Raw genomic sequence first — 21340 nt, 5'->3', positions numbered from 1 at the left:
CCCCATTTACTAAAAAGATGGAATATCAAAGTGACTGATGAACACTTGCACAAATGCATTTTGATTTTTAAGGCCCCCACACTGCTGTGAAACTGCAGGTGGTATGCTATTTATCGAAAGTGCCCAAGTCCTTATTGAAGCAATTTGAAGGCTTTAACAAATTCTAAAATGACATCAGAGATTAATCTCAAATATTTAAGTGTTTTACCAAATAACCAAGCAACAAGCTTTTTAAAATATAGTTCATTTTATTTCCCCACATATTTCCAAATGTAAACATCACTTCCAGTTCAATTAATTTAGAACTATTCCTTCACTGACAAGGATTTTGTAACAAATAATAGTCTTATATTTCTACCTGTTTAACTGCCCATATGTTGTGTTATGGGAGCTGGAATGGAAAGTCTACCCTTGATGTTCGGAATAGCTGTTGAAGTGCCCCCTATGGTAGGAATTAGCTTTTAAGTTCCCTTTTAAAGAGTCCCTCTGACAGCTAATGTTCTTAATATTACACTTATTTTACATGTTGTAGCCTCCCAATCACTAACAAAAATCTAAGAAAAACTGCCTAGTTTAATAGCCACATAAATACCAATAATTTAATATAGCCATAAAAATTACACAGGAGTTCCACAAAGCTGAATACACAAAATAATAATAATAATAATAATAATAATAATAATAATAATAAATAATTGCAGCAGTTATAAATTAATGAAAGTAGGTATTTAAATGAAAACTCTCCTATTACTGCTGGTATGTTCTTGTCTATTCCAAGATCTGGAATATGTAGATCTGCTTTATAAAATGCCTGTAACAATACAAGCAGAGTAGAAAACCCAGGACAGTGTGATCAGACCAATGGCGCCCACTCGCGGTCCGTTTTGGGAACTGTATTAGTAACAAACAGGTCAGTTAAGTGGCAATCCTTTTTCCTGTTTTAATTTCAGTCCCTTTTTCCTGTTTTATTTCTAGTTTGTGGGTAAGGAGATCTTAAGTTGCAATCCCAGAATGCTGTTTACATGCGATTTCCATTGAAATGGCAAGCATGAATTTACTGCCCTGCTTCTCCCCCTCCTCGAGTCCATTTCCCACTAATTTCTCTAATCCTTAAGTTCAAATTTAAATATTTTATATTAATGGGCTTCTTAGGCTTCATATATCCTGCTACATATTTAATGAGGCTAAATAGTGAGAACAAAACTGTGTTGCTTTCCGCATGAGCTAATGGAAAGAGCTCTTCCCATCAGATGGCAGAGTTGCTCTCTCAGCACGGCTTACTAGTTCATTAGCACCATGGTGATATTGTATTTAGGTTCCATAGCTAATGGCCTTAATATGACTCATCCCTCCCTGTTCTAAAGCTAGACGTTGGGTCTTGTCTCAAATGCAAAAAACAACAACACCAAACCTATCCACAAATAGCTTCTAGGACAAGAGAAAAATGAAGTTAGAAGACAGCTTTCAAATCTTTATTGCTATTTTGTTGTTGTTCAGTCGTTCAGTCGTGTCCGACTCTTCGTGACCCCATGGACCAGAGCACGCCAGGCACGCCTATCCTTCACTGCCTCTCGCAGTTTGGCCAAACTCATGTTAGTAGCTTCGAGAACACTGTCCAACCATCTCATCCTCTGTCGTCCCCTTCTCCTTGTGCCCTCCATCTTATTGCTATTACCTAGATATTAATGTGATTTTTATTGTTACAGCATCATACTTTGATGGCATCCTGTAGAAAATTTTGGGGTGGTATTTGACAAAAACTTGGTACCCAGAATTGTTTTTCTCTTTAGACCAAAGGAAATATAACTTATCTGAACTTGAATGTAGCTTCATGCTTCTCAGAAGGAAATAGGTTCACTTTCCTGAACAAACTAGGTTCCTTTTGAGAGTTAAGCAGCAACCTGACATCTTGGCTTTTGCAGTTCTGGGCTTGGTAGAAGGCCTCACTTCACTGCAGGATCCTTTCAAAAACATAAGAAATCCCAATATGAAGTGGGTTGCAGGCTGTGCTTGTACAGTCAAATTGTACAGTAAAAGCCCTAGGCAGGAGCTTGTGAAGGATGCATGTAATAGTAACAAGCATAACCTACTATTCCAACTTTGCCTTGTGTGCGAGTAGGGTATCCTATGCTAGAGAGGCTCCCTTTTAGCAGGTGTGTACAGTCATGGAAAAGACAAAGTGCACCCCCTTTGAATTATGGGGTTTTACATATCAGGACATAATAGCAATCATTTGTCCCTTAACTGGTCTTAAAATTACCGGTAGGAAAATGCAACCTCAGATGCACAACAACACATGACATATCGTGCCATGATTTATTTAACAGAAATAAAGTCAAGATGGAGAAATCGTGTGGAAAAAAACTAAGTCCACCCTTACTGCTTCCATAAGAATTAAGAAGCTAAGTAGCAGACAGGGGCTGCTAATCAAATGTCATTGCTTAATTGATCATCAGCATGTGTGCCCACCTCTATAAAAGCTGAATTTTTAGCAGTTTGCTGGTCTGGAACATTCAGGTGTGTTTTAACACAATGTCAAGGAGGAAAGAGCGATCCTCAATGAACTGAAGCAGTGTTGTAAAGAAGAATGGGCCAAAATTCCTCCACAATGATGTGAGAAAGATAAAGTCCTACAGAAAACAATTGCTTCGTGTTATTGCTGCTAAAGGCACTTCTACGAGCTACTGAAGCACAAGGTGTACTTAGTTTTTAACATGGCTTTTCCATTTTGGCTTTATTTCTGTTAAATAAATCATGACATAGTGCAATATGTCACGTGGTGTTGTTCGTCTGAGGTTGTATTTACCAAGTTTTAAGACCTCCTAAGGAACAGATGATTGTTGTTATGTCTTCATGTGTAAAACCACAGAATTCAAAGAGGGTGCTTGCTTGCTTGCTTTTTCCCATGACTGCATTAGTAAACTAGGAGGCTAGCGTGCATTGGCATTGGAAGAAGTCAGGCAGCAGCGTTATAGCAAGTTACAGATCTTCAGATTCTGGCATCGCCTGTATCCATCCCCGAGGTGCTCTGTTGAAGCTGGGCCTGTTTAACATGAGTTCCAAGCTGCTCATGTCTGTCTGGGCTTCATTCATCTCATACCCAAGGATCACATCATTCAGTAATGGTCCGCCAAATGGGGTTGGGGTCCTGCAGGTACAAAAAGAGAAGGCTGTAGTGTGTTTGCAAACCAAGCACACATTCAGTCTCAAGTGGGGAAGAGATTGGTCCACCGTGGTCATGTATTAAATTTATTCTCCACCCTTTGCCAGCAGGTCCCAGGGTGGGTTAACAGCCATTTAAAATCCAGAAATTAAAAACAAGTTAAAGCAAATTACATTCTGAAGAATAGTGTGGGTCCTGACGATCTGTAGTGGTCATTGCGACAGTCTATTTTAAAAGTGGGTTGAAAATAGACGTTTCCCATTATCTGCTGCACTAGTCTGCTCTCAGCAGTTTCAGCTACATTGTTGTTGCTAATTGAATTTATATACTGCCCTATACCCGGAGGTCTCAAGGCGCTTCACAGAACACAATCAAGATATAAAACCACAAAATATATAATCGAAATAAAAACAACAATCCAATAACCCCCACAAAAAACCTCACATTTTAAAAGGGTGTAGGATGTCAGTCAAATCAACCAAAGGCCTGGTTAAAATGAACATTTTTGTCTGGCGCCTAAAGGTGTATAATGAAGGCGCTAGCCGAACCTCTCTGGGGGGAGCATTCCACAGACAGGGAGCCACTGCAGAAAAGGCCCATTCTTGTGTTGCCACCCTCCGAACCTCTTGAGGAGGAGGCACACGAAGAAGGGCCTCAGAAAATGATTTTTAATTATGTTTTATGATGTTTTTACTTGCACCTACAGAATTCACCGCTGGCATGCTTCATTCAGGTTTTCCCTTGATGTTCTTCTAGTGCACACACAATTCCTATAAATATTTGAGTTGCCTCACACTTGTGAAATGTATGCATGTATTTATTTTACAATGTGTATTTTGTGGGGGGTGGACTGCAAATGGCTTCAGTTCTCTGCTGCTTTGCACAGCTGGTCAGTGTCCGTTTACAAAATAGTAATAGTGTTGTTGCTCTGCAGAACTTTGGTCCTATGGTGAAAATCTAATTGCGCTTGAAAGTAGCTATGTCTGTTCTTGGTGTAGCAAGAAGCATGTAACATGGAATTATATCTCAAAAGCAGCACCTGGAAGGCAGATGTGCTGGGGGGTTTCATGTAGAATTTTAAGATGTTAAAGACTAGCATTTTTTCAAGTGTATTATGCAAACAAAAAAGTTGTGTAAAACTCGGAGCCAGTTTATTTATTTTCACTTGCAACAGGGCAGTAAAAACTGAAAATGTGGGTGTATCTGAGAAAATAAATCAGTGTTGTTGGCACTGAAATGAAAGTAATTTTCAAGTCAAAAGGTTCTAACTTGGAATGCTAAAGAGAAGCTTAACCAGAAGAAAATATTTTCCCCAGTATATATTTTTTTTCCAAAGACCCATCTTGGCACCTGGGCTGCTTTTGAAGACAGCCTTGACATAGTACCCTATGGTGCACTGCCCACTACGCTGATCCCAATTGCAGCCTTCACTTCATTTACCTATCAATAGGCAGTCATTTTTATTTCCCATAATACTTCCTGATGTAGCATTCCTCCAGCGCAATGTGGGAAATTAAAACGAGTGCAGGCTGCTCCTGCCAGTAGAGAAGCCTACATACCAAATGCTGAAGCTATGTCTTCTTGGTCCCCTAATGGCCATGGTGGTTTTTGTTTTACAATACATAATTATTTTCTTTTAAAATAAAATTTATTTCCTTTCAGTCAGGTTATTTGCCTTGAAACATTTTTCCCCTTTGAATTGTGTTGTGGCAAGTCACAATCGCTGAAACATTAAAATGAAGGCGTGGTAAGCATTGAATTAAATTGGAATACAGTGCTACTAAGTGTTCATTTAAAACATCAGAGAGAGGAAGAAACCAGGCAGCTATGTCTGTTTAGCATATATGAATGTATTACTGCTACAGGGCCTGAAATAAACGGAAACATGAGCAGTAACCAAAACTAAAAGGGTAAGTCTTTGGAACAGTTCCCCAGTCCAACATATGTTAAAGATATTGAGATGCAGGAAGATTCTGTTTTTAAAAAAAGACGTTGCAAGACAGTAATGGGAGCAGGGCTGGCCCGAGACATTTTGGCACCTGAAGGCGAAGCACAGAATGGTGCCTCCCTCCCTGCCAGGGTAGAAGGGGTACGTGAAGATCTACATCAGGAACTAGAGGAGGAATAAATATCTACACCTGTCAGGAGTGCGTGCAGGAGCCAGGCCCTGTGACTGGTAGGGCCTCGCAGGACTGGGGCCTTCCTGAGTTTGGTCTGGAAGGGCAAGGTGGGGCCGCACAGGTGAGGCTTGACAGAAGACTCGTAGCACCTGGTGGCAAGGGCCGGGAGGGGTATATAAGACCACCATTTCCCTCTGGCTCTTTGCCACAGCAACACGCTACCCACCTAGCTGTGCTTTGGCTTCCTGACTCCTGGTTTCCTGACCCTCAGACTCTTGGCTTCCTGACTCTTAGTTTCCTGATTCGTGGACTCTTGGCTTCCTGACCCCTGGACTGCTGATTCCTGCTGATTCCGACCGCTCCCTTGGTCCTGGCGTACCAAGCCGGGACTCCGACTGCCTGTAACCTGGACTGTGACATCACCTTGCCTCTGGGGTGGGCCGGCCCTCAATGGGAGTGACTAGTTGGGCATGGTTTCGGCAATAATTTTTTAGATGTGAAGAGGCTATGAATTACGTATGCTTTAGCAACATACACTGCAGATGGAGTTTTGAAAGTTGTCATTTAGCAGCTGATGAAGGCAAAAATATGACTGGATCGTATGGATCTCTGAGATTAAAGCTGGTGACTGTTTTCATTTGCAAAGCTGTGCTGCTGAGGGTGGTGGGTGGAATAGGATGCGGCAGAGGTTTCTTGGTTTATGCCAGGGGCAAGGTCATCAGGGGGAGCTGTTGACAAGGTGACAGCAGCAGTATTTCTAGTGCTGGTAGCCAGGGTAAGGGTCTGGATGGGACAGATTGTGGTCAGGGAAGGAATGAAGTAGGTCAGCCAAAGATCCGCTGGGCTAGCAGCTGAAGGAGGAGCCCAGTGTCACCTACTCTGTTGCACTAGCTTGGAGCTAGCACAAGAAATATAAAGACAAATACCCCCTCTTTTCTGCCCTGGCTTACAGGTGGGGAGCCTACGCCAATCCATTCCTGTCCAACGAATCCTTGGTCAGGAATTAGGATTGCTTTATAGAATCAAGTTGGCTGCACTGTTAAAAACCGGGAAGTCTAACTTGCAAATTAATGCCTTATGAGTTGTGGAAAATTTTCTGCCATGAACGTGATAGGTTTCCTTTAATTTCTGTTGCCAATGTGGCTACCATATTAAGGTGAATGGGTTAAAACTGTGCTATCAAATCAGAGTATTTCCCCTTGACCTAACTGCATTGCCCTCTTAAATCTTTTCTTATAATATATACCCCTGTAAGTGAAAGACTGCAGTCAGCTAGTGCAGCTTTATAAAGAAAAGTGCCACTGTTCAAGTACGCGTGGAAGCTACACTTTCAGTGCCAGGAGTTAGGGGTGGTTGAAGCATTAAATCTTTATTAATTCATACATGAAATAAGAAGAAGAAGAGAAGAGTTTGGATTTGATATCCTGCTTTATCACTACCCGAAGGAGTTTCAAAGCGGCTAACATTCTCCTTTCGCTTCCTCCCCCACAACAAACACTCTGAGGTGAGTGGGGCTGAGAGACTTCAGAGAAGTGTGACTAGCCCAAGGTCACCTAGCAGCTGCATGTGGAAAAGTGGAGACGCAAACCCAGTTCACCAGATTACAAGTCTACCACTCTTAACCACTACACCACACTGGCTCATAAACTTTTAGATAATGATGTACGGGTTGAAATTGAGCTCCACAACAGATTTCACACCTCTCCAAATGCCAGAACACAGTTCTCGGCAATTTAAGCATATCAAAATATAGATGTACATATGCACTTTGAGAAAGAAATACATATTTAGATACATAATTAAAATAACCTTTTCAGGGTTGTCATTTTATCATTTGCAGATTAATGCAGAAAGGAAACAGAACTCTTGGTTAGAAGCATGTGAGAGTGGCATGGGGTGTAAACAGAATTCTCACTTGATTCCTCTTCTCCAGTTCCAGTGACACAATGATGTAGGAGATTTACAATTTCAAGGTTCTGTTACTAGCAGTTGGGAACAAATTCATAAATGGGCCCCAAGTCCTAAAGCATTATTTTTTTTAATACTTACTATGTATCCCTGCAGAATGGGACTTCTGGAAAAAAACACTTGCAAGAAGAAGGATGCAAATGCGTTAATAGCTCCACCCACATACCCTCCAGCTAAGTCCTGGAAGTGATACCAGACTCCAGAGCAAAGGCCTACCTAGGGCAAGGTGAGGGAATCTAGCCCTCCAGAGGATGCTGGACTACAACTCCTATCATTCCTAACCGTCGGACATGCTGGCTGGGGCTGACAGGATGTGAAGTTCAGCAACATCTGGAGGGCCACAGGTTCCCCATCCCTAGTTGATGGGAATGGGGGCAGGGTCATGCACTTTTCTTAAAAGCTGGTTTATGATTATCTGAAGTGTGTGCTAGATTTTCTGGGGCCATCTCCTAACATTTTCATACCATAAGCCAGGAGGAACTGAAAGTATTAACTTGTGGAAATTTCCCACAAGGTAATGAATGGCAAAGCAGTGGCTCATGCAAGCATGTCTTCTACGCAATTGCTGTTACTTTAACAGTCCTATATTAACTACTGCTAGCAAGCCAAGAGGCTGGAATGGTTGCCTGCCTAACAGAAGAACATCTTGAGATGCCAGCAGTGCTGCAGCTAGGGATGCAATTTGAGGCCAAAGCCTGTGGCCCTGGAGCACTCCTAAATAACCCCCAGAGAGTGGCAGCAACAAAAGATCTTGCATCAGCCTCTTGGCTGGAACAGGCATGCCTCCAGTCACCACAGCATCCTTTATTTTGTTTTTAATTCTAGTCAGCAGGAGGCAGGAATGTTCATGGCTGCAGGTGCTCGTTTTATTATTTTAAACTTAAAAAATATATTATCCCTTTTCTCCCACAAGGAAACGGTGCTTATTCCCAAATGAATGGGAGGAATTCAATCTTGTGCTAAGGGAATTGTTCCACCAGGGCAAGCATTTTGGCTTGACAGACAGAACAATCACCCCTCTATTCCCCCTGCACACAGTTCTACAGGTTCTTCTGACACACACTCCCGAACTAATTTCAGGGGTTGTTTGTTGTGGGGCAGGGGAAGCCCCATTGCACAGCCAGCCGTGAATGCTGATTAAAGTATATGCCGAACATCCCAGCTCAAAATTCCACACGGAAATTGAATGAGGCCTTACCTATTGAAGCTCCTGACGTCAAAACTATTCACTTTTCTGGGAGGTTCAGGCAAACGAGTCTCATGGTCTAACTGGTAGTCCTCACTGCTAAGGAACTCCCGCCAGGGGGACTGGTAGCCTTTGGGGATGGCTGTCCTGTTGAACTTCTCTGGTGGTACGCCACTTAAAGGTCCAGAATAGCCTGTGGTTCAGAATGTCACATTCAGTGAAAACATCTTAAGTACGATGGCAGAGAAACCTAAGTATCTGATTTCACAGTTCTTGTTCCTAGCAGAAACTAGAACAGATGATGTGAAAGAGCATGGCTGTTTCCAGATTTTGGAGGCATTCAACAATATGGCCCTCCTGTCCTTAGTAGAGGATCTGCATGGCATCTAGAAGGCTCCATGATCAATCACAGCATCTTCAAGTAGAGCTAGGAGAAACCTCTGCGGGAAACCCTGGAGAGCTGCTGCCACTCAGTGTACAGAGCTAGCACTGGCTCAGTAGAAGGCAGCTTCTTCTCCGTGCTTTGGCATGTCCTGTCCTGCTTTTTGCAGATGTGCAGTCCACACACACACACACACACACACACACACACACACAAGCAGCACTGGCTCCCTCCCCAATCATTTTGACAAACTGGGTGGCTGCATCAAAGGCCAGTTGCCATCCTTAACAAAGAAGCTCCCTCTTCCTTCCCCTGCCTTTCTGTATTTAATGAAGGACACCAGCTAGTCTCTGATGCAGCTGTCCTCTGCATCAGTGTGCTTAGAGGGAATGGGAATTGAGATGTCTCGTCAGACGTCTCAAGGAACGTTGCTGGTGAAGTGAAGTTCCCAAAAATACAACTAACCTGGAAGTTGTAAACTAAATCTTGACTCCCCCTGCGGTCGGGTACAAATGGCACCTGCTGATGCTAAGGGAGATTAACAACAAAACAAAACTATAGCTAGTGTCAAGGGCTCCAGGGAATGTTTGAGATAGCACTCGAGTGGGGCTTAACCTGACAGCAACTAGGATCCTTCCAACGACTGCTGTTACCATTATTTGGACATTTATTGACATTAATTAAATTTAGGAAGCTGCCATGGTCCACCTAGCTCAGTATTGTCCCCACAGTCTCTCCAAGGTTTCATACAGGGATTTCTTCCATCCCGTTTCCAAATTCTGGGATTGAACCTGGGACCTCAAAGCAGGCGCTCCACCAGCCCCCCGTTGAACTGCCCACTTGCACTCTTGCTTTTGTGCTGAATAAGTCGTTCTGGTCCCAGTGGTGCTGTGCCTGGATCATACCTGGAGCGATGGCATTGGGATTCAGGGCTTTGCTCATCCGCAAGACTTTGTTTGTTTTCTTCGGTACTTTGGGAGGTGACGCCTTTCCTGAGGCGGCTTCGTGAAGTCCAGCCTGGTAGTTCTCCTTCCCTTCGGCATTATGGATAGACTAGCAGACAAAGGGAAACAGGCATAGGCTGCAAGATGTTTTCTGTCGTCAGAAAGGTCTCCTCAGCATGCTGTCAAGACTTAGGTGGGCCTGGAACTTCAGGCAGAAGCAGAATGATAAAAGGGGAGTGAAGAAGGCCAGCCAGGCCCTTGGTTGGATGAGCTTTTTTAAATTCACCATTGAGGAAAATAATTTTGACTTTGCTTGAAGCAAATCGAACACATCTTCCAGCTGCTTCTGTGATTGGACCGCAGTCCAAAACTACAGCTTTATATTGGTTTCAGAGTACAGAGCTTCCCCCAAAGACTCTTGGTGGGCTGAGGCTTCTTTGTTAGAAAGCCCTATCCTACCCCTCACAGAACTCAGTTCTCAGAATTCCTTGGGAAGAGGCAATGATAATTATACCAGTTGGTCCGTAGTGTAGGTTCCCTCTCTCAGAAGAAAGGTACCAATGAATTTCACTTTTCAAGCTGAGCAAGATATTGAAACCCGATCAGCAAGCTCTGAGAGCTAAGCTTCCATCACATGCTACATTTTACCTTCACTTGCAGGACAAATTACAGAAGCTTAAATGACAGGACATGCAGATCAGGTACGTATTTGGGTGCATGCATGAAGACAGTTACACTGCCCCCACTGAAATATTAACTTGGAATGGTCAGTGAGTCTGCTCCCTATCAAGGAAATGGGTCACTATGAGAAAGAAGTCCAATGACATACCTTCAGGGTGAATCTGCCTCAGTGTGTCACTTTTTGGCTTCTCCAGGTCTCACGATGGACCCTAAACTCTAGCCTAAGCAAGTGCGACCCTCCCCATGCAGCAGTCATGCAGACTACCTGTCCTGACATGCCAACTCCATTGTAATCTGCGTGTGAGCCTCCTCCTCCTCCAGAAGCATTTGAGATCTTGCAAAGAGAGAAAGGAAAAGAATATCAATACATGACATGGGCAAGGGCCATGGAGAAGCCATAAGGCTGAGAGAATGCAGACACTAGTAGATTAAAGCTAAATATGACCTCCTGTTGGAATTGGCAGTCCTGAAGCTTATTCTGCAATGGTTCATAATTTTGCCTTTGCATTGTATGCCCATTCCCATAGCAAATATGGCGGCCTCAACTGTGAACCTAAGAAGATGGGGGGGGGGGAGAAGTGGTTTGTCAAATGCATACTATATGAAAGAGGAATTAATAATCATGAGCCAGGTGATTTAACTTAAAAAGACTGCCAGAGAATATATGTATGGACTCCAGTTAAATACTGGGATGACCAGATTTGCTCCAGCTACTCACAGACAGAGGTGTTAACAGTTAAATTGCTTTAGGAATGGGTTGAAGAAAAGCTGTCAAAGTAATTTTCTGTCAGATGTAGTTATTTGGCCTTAAGGTAGTAGCAGCTATATAAATGAAGAAGATCACAGGCCCACCACCCAACTGATGGTGCCTGTATAATTGGAAAATGGGGACTTTTTCCAATGTGAATGCATTCAGCTCTAAGTCTCTGATACTGACTTTTGGTGAGCAAAAGAGACTGCAAAGCATGGCACCGACTCCTCAAGCAGGGGTGGATAAGTGCCAGTTCAGGGGCCTGATCTCTTAAACACTCAGTTTGGGCTGTGGCAGCAGCAGCAGCAAAATGAGGGGGGGTGAAAGGGAGAGAAATACACAACGCTGTTGTGGGCAGTGCCCCATGATCTAGCAGGGATGTAATTTGTCCCCTCCCTGGACATCAGATCCATCATTTGGTGAGCAGGCAGGGAGCAATAAAGCCCCACTCCTCAACTGATCCACAACTGAGAAAGCGAGGAGGGAACTGTGTGTCTGCCTGCCTCTATTATATGTATGTGCTGTGTGTGTGCATGTGAGAGAACGACATGCCAGGACATGTGACCCTTGGAGGACTGACCAAGAGTGACTGTGGCCCAAATAAGTCAGGCACCCTCGTTCTGGAAGATTCATGTCACAGCACAACAGCTGGTTGTATCCAATGCTGGTCCTACTCAGAGTGAACCCACTGACGTCAATAGATATGACTATCTTGGGTTCATTAATTCTAATGGAACTGCTGTGAGCAGCACGCAGCTGCATACAGCCCATTGATTCATTTTATTAGCCCTTTGAATAGCATCTGAACAGAGATGTCGGTAATTGTTTAGACCAGGAGTGGCATTGCTGACCAAGGAGAGGGCCAGAGGTGCCTGCCTGCCTGCCAGATGATCTTGTCCATGCATTGAGTGCATGACCACCATGCCAAATCTTGCATGCCTTGTGAAGCTCAAAGGACAGACGATGATCTGAGAGCAGAAGCGGCTTGACATCTTGTTCTGTCTGTCACCAGGAGGAGCAGACATGCCTTGGCATCTTTTCTCAAGGCACCTTCTAATAGCTCCTAGGTGTTTAGTTGTTAAAGCCTTTCCTCCTAAACGGTTTAGGATAAGGCTTTTTGGAAGACCGCCTTCTCCCACGCTGCACCTCCACTGAGACTTTGCTTCATGTCGTGTTGCTGCAACCCTTACTGGCATTTTTGGCACATGTTTTGTTTCCTCTTATCCTTGGTTTGGTTTCTCTCCCCTCCTTTTGTGGCTTTATGATCTGGCTGCCAATGCTTAGTCCTTGCTTGTTTTTACACTATTATTGGCTGTTGCTTTTAATCAGCAGTAGACAACCTCTGGTCCATGGGCCTCATTAAGCCTGGCAGGGGTTCCAGTTTGGCCCATGAGGCTGTTTCCCCCAAGCTACGCCCACCTGCCCCAAACACTGTCAAGTATAATCTCAGGGTGGGGAAGGTGACGGCTCTGATTGGCAGCCCCTAAAAGCCTCTTGCAAGCAGCTGATGAGTGGTGCCTGCAAAACTTTGTGCCTGGGCCAGAGCAAGCCGTTATCTGATTGGCGGTGCTTGCAGAGGCCCAGGCCCACCTGATATTGCCACGCCAACACGTGAAGTGCTTTTCCTGTGTATGGGTGCTTGCAAAGCCCTGTTCCTCTGCCGATGCCGTTTGATTTCAAACTGTGTGGGCAAAGGAAAATGCTTCTCAGAGCTGATGGCTGGATCCAGCTCCCTGACCTTGCTTTTAATTGATGTTCCATGGACTATCTTGGGAAATGCTAGTGGGGCAGAAAAGTAGTGTGCAGATATTTCAATGAATAAAAATAAACAGGTGGGAAATAGAAGGGAGGATGGCATGGAGGCCGTGGATGAAGATGGAGCATAGCACATCCACTACACTTGAAGCCAAGCAACAGGATTAAAGAGGCCTGCCATTCCCCTACCCATCTCAGCAACCTAACTGGGAAGGATTCGCTTTCTCATTCTTAGGCAGTCGGGGATCCATGGTTGAGAAACAAGAGTCCATTTGGTCAGCACTGCTGCCTCCCTTGCTGCACCTGTTGCTGTGGACCGACAGGCTGTTCTCACAGAGCTTCCTGCCTCTTCCCTCAGGACGGAAACACAACTCACAATTCTGTAGCCCGAAGGATGCTCCAGCACAAAGTTCTGCACTCTCCTCTGCCTCTTCTGGTACAGCCTGGAGCCCTTGTTGATTGGCAGGGAGAGCTCCTCCACCATCAGATCCTGAGGGATGCTCACCTTCTTTCCTAAATCGAGCTCCACCAGAGCTGAGAAAAACAGGCATACGTCACATGGAGGCAGCGGAAATGAAAGCCTTTAATTTACGAAACGCTGGTTGTAAATTAATTAAAGGTGCCCTAATGTGAGGCGGGGAAGTGAGGGAGCTCATGCTGGAGGGGAGAGGGGGAAGGAGGTGTTGGGGGGCAAATCTGCACCTGCCCTGCCCACTCCCCTCACCTGCCCCCAACAGCTTGCTCCCCTCAGGTGTGATGGAGAGCACTTGTCCTATCGCCAGTATTGAAGTCTGGTCAGCTTCAGTCTATGGAATGGGGGTACCATTTTGTCCTTCACCTCAGATGAGAAGAGCCATCTAAGCCCCACTTAGGGGAGGCTATGGGGGGGGGGAGTTGGACTGAGTGGAGGCATCTCCAGCTGAGCTAGCCTCCCACTGCCCATGGAAGGACACAAGAACTAAAAAAAAAACCTCCCGGCAACTGGACATGCTGACAGGAAGGAAGCCTCTTGGTGGTATCCCTACTGACAAAAAAGCACTTAAACTGGTTGTTCTTTGGGTGGGTGAGAGGTATGAACCGGCCTGGGATCTGCTGGAGCCATAGCCAGTCTCATTGCCCTTTGTGTGACATTGGGCTTAACCTGGAAAAAATCATGGAGCCAGCCTGGAGCGGATGGAGTGATCCAGCCCTATTGTCCTGTTCCTGCCGCTACAGCCACCATGAGCTGCTGGCTATCAATGCAGTGGTGGATCCACCTCTCCTTAAGGCCCCACTGGCAAGGGGGCAGGGGGCAGTCTGCTTGGGACTGCAGCCTTTGCCTTTGTGAGCTTGAGGCTGTAAAGGTCAGAAACCTTTGAAGACGATGGCAATGGAGGACGGCTTACCTTCTCCATCTGTGAGCTCCCCCATAATGGTATGGACCCGTGTCTTCGGCTCTCTGCTGTGATCTGAATGAATGAGGGGGAACATTTTCTCAACTGCAAAGGAAAGCAAGAGTTTATCAGTCTCCACACAAGCTTCATGAACATTTAGAGGGGGATCTGAAATTTCGGTGTCACACGTTAATGAAGCTCTTCACACACATCTCTTGTGTGTGTTGTTGTTTCTACATAGTATTGCCTAACAACTGGCCCTACTTGGGATGTTTGTCTTTGTAAATTTGCTCTTTGCTCTGAATTTGAAAATGCTGGAAATATTGCCACTGTCCTGGACATGAGGCCAAATATATTTGTGCGATAACAACAAATGTGCTAGTGGATGAGACTAAACTGGCTTTCTAGGTTATAGAAATGAGCAGCTAGTCATTTGGAGGACTAAACAATTTAAGTTCTTTCTGCCATTCTAAGCTGTTGCGACAGTGGAATGGGCTTGCCTTAGAAGGTGGTAGACGCTCCTCCATTGGAAGTTTTAAAACAGAGTTTGGATGGTCATCTGTCATGGATGCTTTAGCTGTGATTCCTGCATTGGAGGGGGTTAGACTTGATGACCCTTGGGGGTTCCTTCCAACTCTACGATTTTATGATTCTATTATATTTCATCCCTTTTTAGAAACAGCCCATTCATTTGGCTTGCTCTCTCCATACTTTGAATCTTAATCCAGTTATGAAGCATTCAAAGCCACAGAAACAACTGAACTTTGCTCTTGGAGGTGGGGACCTAGTTGTCTGCAGGGGACTTGTCCCCCTTCCTTTCTCTTGTATCCATTGAAGAAGGGCTGTGGCTCAGTGTTAGAGCATCTGCTTTGCATGCAGAAGGTCCCAGGTTCAACCCCTGGCATTGCCAGGTAGGGCTGGCCATGTCCCCTGTCTGTAATCCTGGGGAGCCAGGGCCAGCCAGTGTGGACTATATGGAGCTAAATAGATCAATGACCTGGCTCAGGAGCATAGGAATCTGTGTTCTGCTATCTCCTTTGTGACCCAAACAGATCTCGTCTCTCTAACAGTTTGGGGACAGGTTGGGGTACATTTGTAACAATGTGAATGCTAAAATAAGCTCGGTACACAAGGTCCTCTTCTGAAACCTCTCGGTTCCAGAACCAAACAGTAATTAATGGTTATATTCATTTGGTCTGTATCGTTATGCAGAATTATTCTCACTTAGACAATAAAAGGAGCCTTGCTTTTAATGCCCTTGGGTTGTAAACAAATGAACTTGAGGATAATAATAATAATAATAATAATAATAATAATAATAATAAAGCTTGAGCTCAAGCTGTTTGAATGGAACACATTGCAGTGAGCAAAGTTCAGCTTCTCTTCACTACATAGTTCATGTAGGGCTGTGTGTTCCTCCTCCGTGCCGCTAAAGAGACTTCCCTATATCAGCAGCAACTATTTTAAGTTACTGACCTGGGAGGATTGGGAGATGTAACCCTGATCCTTGGCCCATGAAGGATGGAAGCAGGCAGGCAGGCATGGATTTCTGACATGATGATCTCATGGGAGTTGGAGGTGGACGAAAGTACTTAGCCCTGAGATTTCAAGGGGCCTAATAGTGCTAGGGGTTAAGCCGTGCATGTACACAACCATCAGGTCTCCAACATCATAAACAACCTTGGTTTTATGGGCAATGGGGTGTCAATCCTAAACCCACTTACCTGGGTATAAGCCCCATGGAATTCAATGCAACTTACTATTGACAAAGTTAGGACTGTGTTGCTTAAGGCACCGTCCATAATACACCCACTTCAGCTGGCATCATTTTGCAAGCATGCCACTGGCATAAACGGATATGCTCTGGAGGGTGGGGGGTGGCATTCCTGTCATTGCAGCATGGCTGAAAAAAATTGCTTGTAGATTATCTCCAAACCTGGCCTCTCGGATACTGAGTTTGTGCCATGTGTATTCACTAGGCAATGAGTCAGAATTCAGGATGGAAATGCAATTGCCATCACTGCCGGTTGCAGAATCATGCTCTCATTTCCTTATTACTGCTTCCCGAAATCCTTCCACCATTAGCTCTCTTATCCTTCAATCCATCTAGCAGGTCTGAAATGTTAACATGACTCACACATCTACTATGTATTTTTTTTTTTAAATTCTCCATCTATTTTCTATGCGTTTGGTCACCTCTTACAATATTATAACCATACTTCACCTGATGGAGGCTGAGATCAAGGAGGAGTGTTTTTTTTTTTTTTTGTCTACGTTTTGACACAATTGGATCCCATCTTGATCAAGATGGTGGAATTAGCCTTTCAAAACCGCACAGATTTTTTTCAGTTTCTTAGAATTCTCAAGCAGCGCCAGATATGAGGCGACTAGTCTGATATAAGCAACCTGGACTTTGGGAAGTTGGCAGGATAGAAATGTAAGAAAACACAGACATACTCCTGCCTTTTCTACTGTCCTTCTCAATTTATCTCCTCCTACTCTTTACCTTTCATGAGCCTTGGAGTCAACCCAAACAGAAGAGTTTGTTAATTAATCAAGCAACATTGCAATCCTGAACATGTCTGTTCACATAACAAAGTCCTACTGAATGCTATGGGGCCAACTCCCTGGTAAGCAACCATAGGATTACAGCCTACAATGCCAGCAAGGTGTTCAGACTACCGTAATTTTGCATTGACCTGCCACCCAGCTATCACTTAGACACATTGGCCATTTCTTCAGTCTTGAACGTGGCCTGTATCTAAAAACGTGATGTGGAATCCATAAACGATGGTAGTAGGAAATTGAACTTTGTGGTCACACCCTCCCTTATTTGAGAAATGCTTAGACAATGTTGGCTGGGTGAGAGAACTTACTCCCCCCCCCTTGCTAGTTCTAAGCTTTGGCATATATAATATCCCTCTTTCTTGTCCTGTTTCAGGCCAAGCCTCTGGCTGCAGGCTGGAGCAAGTCACATTACGTCCCATAATTCAAGAACCGGAATTGTTTGGCAAATTTAAATGGCTTTACCTCCCAATAGGAAGCCTTTTAACCATCCTATGTTACTTACTGCCACAGGACAGTCCAAAGAGAGAGACACCGTGACATCTGCAGAGAGCATTAGAAACTGGAAAGCTAATTATCGCTTAGCCAACAGAGCTAATGTTACAGAGGCAAGGGCTATGTATTGCATGGTCTGACAAGATTGCCAGCTTGGATTGAGAGCACATTTCCCTGCTTTTGCTCTGTGGGGGCATTCAGCATTCTTCCATTGCAATTTTGTGTTGGACAGGGTCTCATAGAGCAAATGGTTAGTCCTGATCATAGTCTTATGATTTCCTGTGCCAGAAGCCATTTTCCTTTATGGACTGAGCAAACACCCATCAACTCATGTTCTGGGGCTAAGTGCTAATATTTGCCCTATGGACATTAAGCTGGGCTGCCTAGCCGTTGCAAAGAGTGTTTCCTATATGGTTACACTGAACAGCCACCAAGTCTCTATTTCCCCTTCTTCTGCCCTCCTGTCTAAGTGACCTCGCAGTAATGATGCCATATCTAGCATGCTCCCTAGCATGGGTTATCAGCCACCCATTTTGTGCCCCAGTTGTATCAGAGAAACATCACATGGCACTATAAAACAGATATAACAGATATTTCATGCAGTAGGGATGGATTTGCCATCATGTACATGCTCTCTGCTGCTTTCCCACATCAACAGCTGCTGGAACATCTCCTGCTTATCAAAGCTCCAAGTTTGCATTTTAAAAGGGGGGAGGGGAATGTCCCAAGTTTCAACTCTAATAAGGATCTTTCTGTGTGTAGTCTTGATCCTCAATAATATACGTATTATGCAAGCCACTAGAAGACATTGTCCAGATTACCAACATTTTTCCTCTGATTTTTCCTCACAGCAGCCTCTCCCTTCTATCCAACTACCCCTTGAGTCCAGAGAAGATATTCCCCCATACCTGCTTGAGCCCTTCCTCAGACCGTAAAGCCCTGTGGTGAAGTCCTGAGATGGCAGACACTTCCCAGGTGAGGATTAGAGCCCAGTTTGAGTTTCCTCGACCCCTTTTCTCGCCCAAGAGCTTTACAGCTGTCCCAGGTCTTGCCCCCTTGTGTCTTTTTCGATCTCCTTGCTGCCGAGATGCCAAGACCCTAATCCTTGTTACATCAGACATTTATTTCTGGCTGAGAAGAGGGGCGTGGTCTGAGCAGAGTCTTGGCGAGCTGAGCTGGTGGCAAATGTTGAAAGCTAGGAGTTCTTTCTTTCTGTTTTCCAATGTATTTCTTACCGATTAAAAAAATAATTGTGTGGCGTGAGCAAGCTTTTATTCTGAAAGTATGGCACAGAGATAAAAGTTTGAGAACCGCTGATTAAAATACTCCCCCCCCCCTTGCTATTTAGGATGACTTGAAACATAATGAGCTGTAAGTTGAAAAATACAATAGTAGAACAATTTAGGGACTAGCTTATAACCATGCATCCTATGTTTGTTTAGTGGTTCTCAGCCTCTCTCCCCACTCCCAGGTGAACCAAATGAAAATTGCTGGTGTTCTTGTAAAATAAATCGAGAGCAGGGTCAGTGCAGATGATCTCAACTGTAAAGGTAAAGGACCCCTGGACGGTTAAATCCAGTCAAAGGCGACTATGGGGTTGCGGTGCTCATCTCGCTTCAGGCCGAGGGAGCTGGCGTTTGTCCACAGACAGCTCTCCGGGTCATGTGGCCAGCATGGCTAAACTGCTTCTGGCACAACAGAACACCGTGATGGAAACCAGAGTGCATGGAAACACCGTTTACCTTCCCACTGTAGCGGTTCCTATTTATCTACTTGCACTGGTGTGCTTTCGAATGGCTAGGTTGGCAGGAGCTGGGACAGAGCAATAGGAAATCATCCCATAACACGGATTTGAACCACTGGCCTTCCGATCAGCAGACTCAAGAGGCTCAGTGGTTTAGACCACAGTGCCACCCGTGTCCCTCTCAACTGTACAGCACCGTGTCCACCTGAATGGAGCTCGCAGACCACCAGAGCACCAGCGCTCTACAGACTATCCTTTGAGAAATTCTGCACACATATAACAGTGCTCCAGAACACTTAAAAAGAAAAACACAAAGGATTTCTGAAGGGGGAATTTAGACCAGATTGTATCCCCAAGCTGTTTTCATCCTGTAGGGCTCTGGGTGTGTTTTTACTTATTAAAAAATGATGTTGGTGCACAGTTACATGCCTTAGATGTGTTATTAGGCCCATAATCATAATCAAGGTAGGATTTATTTATAAAATTATTGATAGGCTGCCTTTTTCAGCACAGCCCATCTGTGGGTTGCTTACCTCATGTAAAAAAAACCCCAACAAGAATCCAAAAACTATTTCAATAGCAACGGTGCAAGAAATTTAACACAGGCCATTTAGAATAAATAAAGCAGCAAAAGAGGAAAGGAGAGAGTGTCTCTCTCTCTCTGCTCTGCGTCCCAAGATAATCAGCCAGGTTTTTCAGACAACCACTTGGCACACCCTTTGTAAATGATTTGAGTTTGTTTAGTACACAATAGACCCATTGAACATTCTGCTATCAAACACAATTTAATACATGTTCCAGAAAGAAGTCTACTTCTGTCCTGAACATGTGTATTAAATTGTATTTAATATCAGAGCACTCAGTGGGGCTATTGTGTTATAAATGAGATGGCAAACAAATATGACACAGGGTGTGCCAAATGCTTGTCCTAAATGCCAGCTTGACACCCCACCTCGTGGGGTGAGAAGAATGCAAAATACAGGGCACCTCCCTGGATAACAAGAATGGAAAGTTGGTGTGAACTTTCGGGACAACAGCCTATGTTCAAATGTGAAAGCCCTGCTGGAGTCCCTTGTTTCCAAGTGGCCCAGCAAATATGTAAAAAAACAAATAAAAATGCAGTACAATATTTCCCTTGAGCACTGTGATACTGGAGTGAAAGCTGGTGGACAGCATTTTACATATCTCATGTTCAAACCCAACTTTAACCACTGAACCCATTTTGAAGAGGGGAAGGATATAAGCAAAACCCGCGTGTTGTTGCCATCTTGTGGTCCTTCTTCACCACTGCATTCTCAGAAGCTTCCAATTGCATCCTTTAATTGGTATACTTAAACGTTAAATCGTTTTCTCACACAGCTTAGTCTGAAATGAAAAGGGTTCCGCTCCTTAAATGTCATCCCCTGCCCCCTCCCATTACTGAATTACTGGGGGAAGAAGCAGAGGATGCAGTATCACAGCCCCCCCCCCCTTAGTAATTGTTTTAAATGGCTCAGATTATGGGTTTGGGAATTTCATCCTTCCATCGCCACCACATACACACAATAATTTTCACACTGTAATGATGACTCAGGACTGCGATGGGGTGTGCAAGGTGGAAATTGTTTCATTTATCTATTCATTTTCATCTTAAAGCCGCAATTTCTTTCATTTTCACTTAGTTGAAAATTAATCCACCCACTTTGGTTTTCAGCCTCTTTCTTTTTAAATCTTTCATTCATTTCATTTTTTCTTTGCATTGCACTTGCCTCATTTTTCATTCATTATTGGCTCATTCATTTTCAGCTTCCATATATATGCACCAAATCAAAGGGAAATCCACATAGCTATACTCCGAAAGTAACCTCAGTGTTTTCTATCCAATGATATGGAGCTTTCAGGTGTTCTGCTATTCACTCAAGGCATCAGACCCTTCAAACTTGTGTCTATCTTTTATTTTATTCTGTGAGCCACCCTGAGATCTTATGATGAGGGGCAGGACATATAAATTTAATTAATAATAATAAGAACTTCATACAGATTGATAAAAAGGGCTCCCCATTGAAGAGTCCATTGATCTTTCCATTGTTTTGGGAGGCAGATCCAGCTGTATTTCTCCTGCTTTTAATGTCTGTGTTTTACAGCATATTTGCATGATATTTTCAAGTATTCTACTACTCCTCTAAAGCATCAGACCTCTCAAGTTCCAGATAGATAGAACAATGAATCCCCAT

At 44.2% G+C, this 21340-nt stretch overlaps 1 protein-coding gene and 1 non-coding gene across 2 annotated transcripts; one reads left to right on the top strand and one right to left on the bottom strand.

Moving 5' to 3' along the window:
- Positions 1 to 2896: 2896 nt before the first annotated feature.
- MYOZ3 (myozenin 3) lies at positions 2897 to 18485 on the bottom strand. Its single transcript, XM_033140300.1, has 7 exons — positions 18292 to 18485; positions 14336 to 14428; positions 13327 to 13484; positions 10710 to 10778; positions 9725 to 9872; positions 8450 to 8630; positions 2897 to 3148 (listed from the first exon to the last, which is right to left on the bottom strand). Exons 2-7 carry the CDS (start codon positions 14418 to 14420, stop codon positions 2980 to 2982), a joined length of 810 nt encoding a protein of 269 aa, XP_032996191.1. The 5' UTR covers positions 14421 to 14428; positions 18292 to 18485; the 3' UTR covers positions 2897 to 2979.
- On the top strand, positions 15164 to 15233 carry TRNAA-UGC. The gene has a single exon. It is a non-coding gene; the product is annotated as a tRNA-Ala (tRNA).
- Positions 18486 to 21340: the final 2855 nt, after the last annotated feature.

Source organism: Lacerta agilis, chromosome 2 (genome assembly GCF_009819535.1).
Source record: "Lacerta agilis isolate rLacAgi1 chromosome 2, rLacAgi1.pri, whole genome shotgun sequence".
In the NCBI taxonomy this organism is placed as follows: domain Eukaryota; kingdom Metazoa; phylum Chordata; class Lepidosauria; order Squamata; family Lacertidae; genus Lacerta; species Lacerta agilis.
This window is presented reverse-complemented; position numbering and strand designations above follow the sequence as displayed.